The sequence below is a fragment of the Cupressus sempervirens genome, chromosome 5 (assembly GCF_028749045.1).
Source record: "Cupressus sempervirens isolate cs-2001-9-10 chromosome 5, ASM2874904v1, whole genome shotgun sequence".
Taxonomy (NCBI): Eukaryota; Viridiplantae; Streptophyta; class Pinopsida; order Cupressales; family Cupressaceae; genus Cupressus; species Cupressus sempervirens.
In genome coordinates this window covers 125,999,865-126,010,629 of record NC_143122.1, presented here as the reverse complement: position 1 = coordinate 126,010,629, position 10,765 = coordinate 125,999,865, and the positions used below count along the sequence as shown (strand labels likewise).

The window sequence follows — 10,765 nt, the reverse complement described above, 5'->3', positions numbered from 1 at the left end:
AGTGAAGTATTAGAGATACTCTACCATGTTGACTTGATTCCACCCAGCCCATCAAAATTGGAGAATCTTGATGGCATCTTTCCTAATATAGAATGATAGAAATTCAACAATTGTGATAATGTAAGAAAACGAACCCTAAACTTTGAAGTTTTTTGGAAGCACTATTCAATATAACTGTATAACAGAAAGCGGTGATTTGAAATTTTGTTATGTTCTTCTTTATATAAAAACCCTTGATTTGCCCATTAAATTCCATAATTTGCGCCATGCGAGCGACTTTAAGGATAAATCCATTGGGTTAGTAAATGTAAGGGTTCTAATGGATTTCTCCTTGTCATTTCACTATTTCCATTGGCCCAACGGTAACACTCCTTTATTACTGACTTACCTTTCCATTTTCACCCAGTTTCGAAAAAGCAAGAACAGAGTACTCCTTGAAGAAAAATCCACTTGGCTATATTCTACTCAAAATATCCTTACAAATTTCACTAATTTGCTTCCATTTTTGTCCCAAACGCACCCTGTGATCTATTCACACGTTTACCATGCTTGCAATAGCGATTTTTCATTTGATGTGAAATATTGGTCTCAAGGGTAGAAAACCCGCACCGAAGAAGGCAATTTCCATTTTTCCGCTTAAGCTTTCGCTTTACCTTTTATGCCTGAAGCGCTTTACTATAAGCCTTCAAAAAACATAAAGAAGGCTTTGCAAGCGACAACTGGGGCCCACTAGTAACTTTACCCTCCTATTTAGGCTTTTTCGGAAAACTTACTTCTTGGTTCGAAACCCGCCAAAGGAGAAGCTATTTCTAAGTTTTCCGTTGATGCTTATTCTGATCATCTTGGTGAATTCTGAGTGATTCCCACTATGAAAACATGATAATATTTAATGATTCATCCATAATATGGTTTACCTTTCCTTGTTTCGGCCTACAAATGGCATTTATGGATCCCTGCGGAGTTTCACCTTCAGGGTGTGAAAACCCGCTATGGAGAAGGAGGAACCTTATTTGCCGCCGGTTCAACTTTCTCTACACTCGGATCAAAACGAATTGCAAGTAAATTCATCTAATGTAGAATTTATTCAAGAATCTCCATCAAGTAAGGATCTAGACTACCCATATGACTCATGACAATAAGGAATACCCACCCGCCTATATAATGCCGGAAAAGACAAAAGATGGAAACCTGATGGAGAAACTTAACACTTTGAGGAAGGAAGAAACAACTGACTCGACCGATCCTTACACAATACGAGTTAAATCCTCCACTTTGCAATCCATACACAATACGAGTTAAATCCTCCACTTTGCAAAATTGGACTATGGTAAAAAGTGGGGCAACAACACTCACAAAATTTCTTAATATGTAGAAAATCTACACCACAAAGAAACATAATAAAGGTGGTTATGTGATTTTGGCTTAGTACACGGTTTCTATGAAGTGGCATCAAGGAATGAGTCCAAAAGGTTTGAGAAACATTCCATTCAACTTTAGTAGCAATACTGAACATTTAGCATCTTCAATACTAATAAAGAGATTTTGCCTTTGGCAGCATTAATAGCTTCATTGAAATGTAGAGTACCACTTACAAAAGTCAGCATGTAATGTTTTCAGACGAACATATAGATTGTGTACTAATGAAGAAATTTTGACAATTTCAATAACTTCTTCCCAAGACTGTACCTTCCTTGAAATGTAAAGTTTACCATTTACAAAAGTGAGCATGTAACTTTTGAGAGGAACATACAAAGGAGGCTTGGGAAGAAAAAATTTGCAGATTCTGCAATTCTGGGAAAGTGGAAACTGAACAGCACTTTATTTTAGAATGTGAAGCCTACAAGAGTAGTAGAGATAAATTTGCAGACACTATATGTGATAGTTCTTGGCATAACCTATTCAACGAAGAGTACATTGAGCAATTGGGTGGACTCATCATCATCCTACACAAGCAACGAACATTGTTACTTGAGTCTGCTTGAGTTGTCTTGCTGTCCCATAGGCTATTTTTAGCCTCGTGGACGTTAAAATTTTATCTATCTATCTATCTATCTAGATTGTGGGTAGCACTTGGACATCAACAACTTTTCAGTTTAACAACACAGAAATGACTTCAACAATAAAGTGAAATCGATAGTAAACAAAGACAAGTGTAACATGATGGACTCTAGTGGACATTTGACTTTTCAGTTTACCAACACAGAAATTTTGCAAGTCGCATATTTCTAACAGAATCTTGTTTAGAAGAACGCACGATACTGGATCGAAGAGATTTTTATCCATCCTAGAGCATATGTCAGCTCATTCCAATTTCTTTGTGTGCAAACCCTTTCAGGCTAGACTTTAGTTTAATGTAATGAAAATAATTTGTTTGTGGCATTCTGCTTGGTGTGTGTGACGTGTTGTGTGCGTGGTTACGCATGCTTGGCAACAACCTACCAACATACCATCATGGCAACAAAATCTAGCATGAGAATAGGACAACTACCGCCAAAAAGACAGATTAGTTCAAGCGCTACCATATTTGATAACATCAAGAAGATAATTCTGCATGACCAAGACTTAGTATTATTATTTTATTGTTCTTAAATGCAGGAAGCAAATATGACCGATGATGCATCAACTTTATAGAAGACTAAAGCCACCTTTAGCAAACTTGTAACATTCACATATGTGGCAACTAAGATCCTTTGTGCGCACTCCTCCGCACGCCACCCCTCCCCACCACCTACGAGCTGAAATGACACCCCAGTGATCCAAATGTCAACTTATCCGAATTTTTGGGTCAGTTAAATCCTAGATAAAAACCATCTACAATGAAAATAAAAATCAATTCCAAAAGGTGAAACGCGTAGCATTTTGTGCGTAAGCTGGCCCAAAAAAGCTGAACCTTGGGTTCCATGCTAGCTATCTATCACTATTAACTCGTGTTAATGTTTAACTTACGTGAATTCGAAAACATGCTTAAGATTACTGTAAAAGTTGAGTTCTCTGTAAAATTCCTTGCTTGAAAAGGTGCTGAAACGCGTAATCGATATTAGGAAAAGGCCCCATTTTAAATTTGGCTAGCGTTGGTGCATCTGCTTCTATTGATTTGATGAACAATGCTGGGCATGCTACTGTAGTTTAAGATGATAAACTATCCACTTTGAAAACAATTTCTACTCAAGATAACGAGAAGACATTAAGATCTGATGTCCCTAATGCAAAAAATCTCATACGTTTACAATTTTCGGTTTCTTTTGCTCAATGGTGTTAAACGATATATTTCAGGCTTCTCTCACCTTTTTTTCATATTTCCGGAAAACAATTGCCAGCCCTGAAACTCATCTCCTGCTCCAGACGCTCCATGAAAGTACATAAGTTTATTACATGCAAATACGTAAATTAAAAATAGGAATTTATATGTTAAAATACTGTAAGAAAGCTCTGAATTCTATTTACTTGGTTTTAGTCTTGTGTGAATTTCGGATTGTAATCACTGCTTGGAACTCCTAAACAGTCAGTAACACAAGTAAATAAAATACCATAGAACTTAAATTGCATTAGTAACCGCAATTATAGTATGCCAACAGTGCATCATTTAAGTAATCGATTCATAGAACATTCATAGAACAAAGTCATCTTTTGATCAAATTACATGGCCAAAAACACATAAACAATTTGCAAAATAACATTACTGTTACTGTAGGTGAAGACAAAAAAAATTATGTTTGACCCTTAGCGGACAATGCACCCCCATAGGAAGATCCACTTATGTATATTCTATCCTTAATTTCACAATATAACTCGCACATTGGACTTGCATTGATTCTGGTGTAGATGCATCATACATATGACTTGTCTTGGAAACTTCAGCTTCTGCTACTCTCTTTGAGTTTGCAATCTCTTGCTGCAAAACTTGTCCTACATCTAGAGCTTGTAGGAAAAATGTCATGTACTCAAGAATTATGCATTTCCGTATTTGGAAATTATCCTCCGGTTGTGGGCAACAGATGAATTGCTCCAAAGGAAACAGGAAATGCACTTTGAAATCATTTAACGGTCCTCGCGTCTCACTCTGTCTGGATTGGACATTAGATCCACCATCATCTTTTCTGGTGAGTCTTCCCAATTTCCAAAAGTCTTCAGGTCAACCTACAATAGTAAGCAAGATGCAACTTTGAGCAAGTTGATAATTTAATGCATGCAATCATTCTTCAACTTCAAAAAAGAAAATACAATACAAATTCTAAAACAACAAATGAAAGATACAATGTCAATTTCGATAAGGAATGAAAACAGGTTGATGGGATTCATTGTACAGAAGGTTTGAAGCAAATAAGAAGTGTTAAAATGTCCCAAACAACCAAAAAAATGAGACATGTCTCTAACCTTCCGCCTTTGCTCTGTGAAGAGTTGCTCCCGTTGCTTGTACATAGCTTGCTCTCGCTCTGCTACTTTCCCACCAAAACCCCAAGCTTCTACATCTAAAACTGAAGCCTCTAAAGTCAAGTAATCCTATAATAAAATGAGATTATCAATCATAAACAGAGTTTGGATCATTGTCATAATAGTATATTACCCAATAAAGATTCAATTTAAAATTGAAAAATATGGATTACCTGACCAGGAACAAGATAACCTGCATGATATGTTTTATCAACTGTATGATGCCGAATAGTTATTTTGGCAAAATCTTCATCAAGGAAGAGCCTCTCACTCCCCAAGGTTCCACCAAATCCAATACCCACAGGCTTGGGTCGTGGTTCATACACTCTGCCAAGAGGATGCAGGTGGCTATAAACAAAGTTCTTGTCACGTCCTGTTGAGCAACACATAAATCAACCATGTGTACAAAGTTAGAAACAGCGATTAAAAATCAGTAATTACACTTAGTTGCAAGAATGTTCTACATACCATCTGGTAGAAAAGACGGAAAAAAGGGTTTTAGTGCCGATGTGTATAAAGTTAGAAACAGCCATTAAAAATCAGTAACTACACTTAGTTGCAAGAATGTTCTACATACCATCTGGTAAAAAAGACCGAAAAAAGGGTTTTACAGCAAAGAGACATCCAAAGCTCCCATAAAATGAATCCTTGTTCTCAAAACCTTGATTTGTAAATGCTCCAATGATCCATTTTCTGCAAATGAGATTGTCATGTTCTTCTTTCATTGAGCTTCCAGATATGAGAATGAGTAATGGCCCATTGTAACCTTCAACCTGAGACCAGAACCTGTTCATTCCTCTGCCATGCTGAGAAGACCTGCTCCAACAAGGCCACTACAGCTACTATTAGTATATATCGTTACTGCAAATACTCCAGGTTTATATCTCCCAACATCAGAATATACTAGAAAACCAATAACTACTGTTTGCGGACTGTAAAATTGTTTGCGGACTGTAAAATTGATGCAGGAGCATTGAGCTTGGATTTTGGTGGAGTTATGCGTTTCATGGTTAGGGATGTGTTGGAGACACATTAGGGGGAACCTTGTCCTATGTGCGCATAGAGATTGGAGTTATCATGTTAAAGTTTGAGCTGTTTTTACCTTGTTGCTGAAACTGTGCTTTCTAGTTTCTGGGTGCCTGCTGTAGGTCGTGTAACTAATTATGCGCAATGAGTTAAGAGGATGAAAATTTCAGGGATTGAAGAGGGCCTAGAGTACTATGTAACTAATTTTGTGCAATGAGTTAGAGGATGAAAATTTCAGGGATTGAAGAGGGTCTAGAGTACTATCTCTGGTTAACGGCGCAATTCCTAATTCTTTATAAGTTGGGAGATATGGCAATTCTCCTGAGTATCAATTTCTGGCAGTTTGCATGACAGTTTCTGTGCATGACTTTCAAGATGGATGCACAGATATCCTTAATGAATCAGCCTTTGCGCATTTCAGGGATTGTAGAGGACCTCAAGTATTACCTTCAGTTCTAAGCACGAGTTCTAATTCAATCGGAGCTAGGAGATATCGCGATTTTGCTCGGGTATAGATTTTTGGACATTTAATTTCTGTTGGAGGCCGACTTTTGGCATTTAATTTATGTATGGGTATTTAATTTGTGTTCTGGGCCGACTTGTGGCTTAGATTGGTATAAGTAGGGGTTGTGGTAAAGTCTTTAGTCATTTTTTTTTCATTCATTCGAAGGAGTGGGTGTGGAGAGTAGCTGAAGAGTGAGTTTTCCTCAATCTGTGGACAAAGTGCCAAATGTGAGGCAATTTACAGCAGGATTGTAATGGAGTTGTGAATGTGTGGACAGAGCACCAAATGTGAGGCAGTTTACACTTGGATCTTGGATATAGTTTGAGAAGGGCTAGTAGTTGCGGCTTGGAAAACAAGAAGATTGCTTGGTGGGCTTGCGAGCACAAGTTGAGATCTTCCTTGGAGGTTCCTACCAGAGTGTGGATTTGGACTAGCTAGTGTTTGGGTTGGATCTTGAGGGATCTTCCAAAACTGTTATTGTAATTGATTTGTATTTGGCCATAATCGGGAAGGCCTTACAGCCCAACACATTGCATGTAACAGCTATATTTTATAAATAAAGAGTTGTAATTTGGTATCAGATTTTGCATTGTTATTTTGTTTCTACCGTGTGGTTATTTGTTGGGGGCTAGGACATCTCTTTTGGGGATTCTCCTGCCTTGCACTGTGTAAAAAATACTAACGATACAATAAAAAACGAAAAATTTGTAGAAACACTCATTACCAACTGAAAACTCAAATGAAGCAGAAGCTTTACTCATCTTGGGTCCAAGATGCTGACCATGTCAGACCCATAACGTTATATGTTGTAGGATTATGATTTAACAAACAACTCAATTTATTAAACTTTTAATAGCCAAATGCATATTCAACTTCCTTTGTTTTTTCAGGAATAAGCATGACAGTTCATGGTTAAGGGCAAGAAGAAGATGAAGAAAATTGAGGGACACAAGCAGAAGAAAATAAAAGAGAAGAGAGGAAAAAGAAGACACACAAGAGATCTCATAATGAAGGGAAATACAAAGACAGCAAAAGAATGGAAACAGGTCTTACAGAAATGGAGATCTCATAATGAAAGGAAACATAAAGACAGCAAAAGAAAAGAGCAGAGAGGAAAAAGAAGATGCACAAGAACGGAAACAGGGTCCTACAGAAATGGAAATCTCATAATGAAGGGAAACATAAAGACAGACAAAGCAAACAGGTAAAAGAAACATATTCACATAGAGTTGAAATGGCATGGCAGCTAAAAATCAGAACCATCCTGTGAAAGGAGCTGCAGTAGCATACAAGTTATCATGAACAAGAAATGAGAGTGAGGACTCTGAAGACAAGCGATCATGTGTGATGAGACAGTTTCATTTATTTTATTTGGTTTTCTTCAGTTGTTTGAAGAGGTTTTTGTTAAGTCTGGGAGAGGGCCACGGAGTCATTTTTTTGGAGGGAAATAGACCTTAAACATAGAAAAACCAAAACTCTCAGGAATTAGATGTGTGTTTTTTCCTCTTTTATATCTACTTTCAAAAATGCATAATTTTTATAGTTCACCTAATTTTTTTAAATTTGGATTTAATTTGGTCTTTATAACATATAATTCACAATAAAACTATGTTTTTGGTGTAATTAGCAATCAAACAAGTTTCAATCTATACAATGGTACTTGAATCTCCATTCAAATGATATATGAATTATTCACAAATTTAGAGATTAAAATATGTAATCTAATTAGAAAAATAAACAGAAATAAACAAACACCAGTGTTGCCAATTTTATCAAAAACAATTCAAGAGGAAAACTAGTGGAGTTAGGTGTTTCCTTGAAATGGAGAAAAATACAAGATTGCAAAACTCACTCCATGTGCTTCATATGGTCCAATTGTTTTTAGGCTTTGAATACATCAACCACATACATTTTCTATGTGAAGAGGGAAAATTTTCCAACCTCAAGACCAGTTAAAGTCTCAAGGGATGAACTACCCCTTGCACCACCTCACTTCAACTAGCCCTCTAACAAGCTAGGGGATCAAGACAACTAAGTAATACAGGACTTCAATCAACTGATACACAAAATGCAAGAGACTGAACTACCACAACAACAAACAACGATATTTTGAGTACACAAAACAGAAGAGTATACTGCAGGGATCAAATGCTGAAGTTTCCAAAATCACTACCTTGAACACCGGTGTAGGTCAAGGATGAATGTGCAATGCACAATCATCCTGTACAAGCAAGGCAAAAAAATTGGAGCACAAATCCCAACAGAACTAAACAACTAAGAATGAAAATATGGAAATACTAAGAACGAGCTAACTACATAAGTGAAAATAAAATGAAGCAAGGTAATGGGAAGAAAGACTCACGAACCAAGGAAAACCTAATAAAGGATGATGAAACCAACCAGCTGCTCCACTCCTTTTGTTCCAATGAACCAACACACATAGAAATGAGGAAAGTGGTTGTGGGTTGTGTTGTGAGGTTTTCCCACCATCCCCCCATTGAAAATGGGGACCCCCTCTTTCCTTTTTTTGCTCTAGTTGGCTAAGGTCTAAGGGTAAGTTCGGCAGTCGCTTTGTCAATAAGAGGAGTTTGGTACAGCCAGAGAGAGAGAGTGCGAAGTCAGTCAGGTCTTTGGGCTCAAAGCTGAAGTCTTCCTCAGCAGAGTTGGCATAGGGCCAGTGAATTTTGAATAAGGTGTGAGTGGGAAAAGATGACAGGTGTGATATCAATATTCGGATCAGGGATCAGGTGAAGTGAAATTGGAGATGAAACAGCCTTTCACAACTCCATTTCAATGAAGGATCACCAGCTTGGAGAAGGCTTGAGAAGTGCCTAAAATGACTAAGTTTGGCACAGAGTATAAAAGTAAAATCACATGGAGAGGGCAGAATCCACCTGCCCCTTGGGATTCATAATCCCAACACACCCTTGATCTCTGCTCTCCATACTTAAGGCAAAATCCCAATGCATCTTCAATCTCTGCCCAAGAATTGAGACTTGACAATACAGGATCAACTTTGCACAGAATGTAGGGAGTCATATCCTTAGGAAAAGATGTAAATTCAGATTGAGAAAGTGTAAGAAAGATGAGAGATTAAATTTCAAAATGCACGATTCAGATTGAAATGAGCATGAAACCTACATTTAAACTTTATCTACAGTGATAAATGGAGTTGAGAGGGTGTCAAATGATGCAAAGCAAAGCCAAGATGAAAAAAAGGTGAAGTTGTGAAGCCATGTGAAAATCTCAACGCAACGGTGGAATACGCTCCCTACTAAGGGTTTTCAATCCCAAGAACTATGAAACTTTTGCCCCTCAAACTTGAACAAAACAAGGGATGGAAGAAAAGTTATAAACCCAAATAGGCAATGATGAAAATGTAGTGAAGAATCCTAGAAAAGAGGCGGACTCCGCTGCCTTCTTAGGATTCCTAATCCTAACCAAGGCAAGATTTCCGGCCCCCTTTTTCTAGTAACCAAAAGTTGAATTCAAAGCATGAGGTGAAAGAGCAAATTTCTAAGTTGAGATCCATAGTTTTCAGCCCACGAGAAGATCAAATCCAAGCCAAGAAAACAAGAAGATTTGAGGTTTAGGAACTTAGCAAGATGCAATTTCAAGGAGAGGGTGGAATCCGCCTTCCACTTGAGATTCTCAATCCCAAGGCACTTGAGAGTTTTGCCCTATGTGAGGTTTTCACCCCATTGCAAATGGGGACTCCCTCTTTTTGCTCGTAGTTGTTAGGCCAATTAGGTTTTAGTAGTAAGTGTGGCAATTTAGAGCTTTAAAAATGAGGGGTAGCCCAGAGGTCAAATTTCCAAGTTGTGATTCTAAAATGGGAACGTTAAAATTGAAGTTTGTCAGGATCATGTTATAATGGGTTGAATGTGAAATCCTAAGTGTTAAATTTTGGCTAGACATTTTTTTGGCAACTCTATTGGGGATATGACACACATTTGAGAGCCTCATGCTTTCTTTTGAAGCATACTCGTGTCCTTTTTCATTGTAATTGTTTCATTCATTTACCAAGGACATGTAAATGGCACAAGGTCCTTGGGGAAATGCTTTTGGACCATTAAATCTAGCTCCACCTCTACATGATCTTCTCGATGGCTCATGAAAGAATTTTCTCAAATCTTTCGGTGATGAACAACAACCTGATGAGCATATTGCTACTTTCTACATTTCATGCGGTGTTCATGATATTGAATACAAGGATGTGTCTGTTAGGTTGTTCGTGGAAACACTACAAGGCGTGGTTGCTGATTGGTTTTACCATTTACCACCATGTACTATCACAAATTGGGCTACCCTCATAGCAAAGTTTGAAGAAAGGTTCAAACCTACTAAAGATGCCCATGCATTATTCGCCCAACTTACTCAATTAAAAAAGTTCTCATGTGCCTATGCATGAATTTGTCGCTCATTTCAACAAATTGACATGAAGAATTCCAATTGCTGCTCGACCTACAACTGCCAATTTGAAGTGTTTCTTTGTCAATGCTCAAATTCCTGAAGTTAGTTTTCTATTAAGAAGATAAGCCCCGACTACTCTTGTTGCTGCACAGGCATTGGCGATTGAAATTGAAGATGATCTTATTCTTGTTGGAAAGATAAGAATTGAAGCAAGTGGGTTTGAAGAAAATTATTATTCTTCTAATTCATTTTCTTCCAGCATAAGGGCGGATCCTATGGTGTAGAGATTAGCAAATGAGATACTTGCCCTCAAAAAGAGCAAATAGCTCAAGGCATGTGTCATATCCCCATTTTAACATAGAATTTAATAATAATTAGATAGTAAATGTT

The 10,765-nt window shown here is 37.5% G+C and overlaps 1 protein-coding gene across 1 annotated transcript in view; it reads right to left on the bottom strand.

Moving 5' to 3' along the window:
* Positions 1-3,517: 3,517 nt before the first annotated feature.
* The window catches only part of LOC149554829 (TLD-domain containing nucleolar protein), a 162,640-nt gene continuing 155,392 nt past the window's right edge, over positions 3,518-10,765 (bottom strand). Inside the window, exons 4-7 of the mRNA XM_089828840.1 lie at positions 5,009-5,247; positions 4,605-4,804; positions 4,375-4,500; positions 3,518-4,137 (exon numbers count right to left, since the gene is read on the bottom strand). Coding sequence (XP_089684966.1) covers positions 4,039-4,137; positions 4,375-4,500; positions 4,605-4,804; positions 5,009-5,247 — 664 coding nt within the window. The 3' untranslated portion in view covers positions 3,518-4,038. The remainder of the gene's footprint in view (positions 4,138-4,374; positions 4,501-4,604; positions 4,805-5,008; positions 5,248-10,765) is intronic.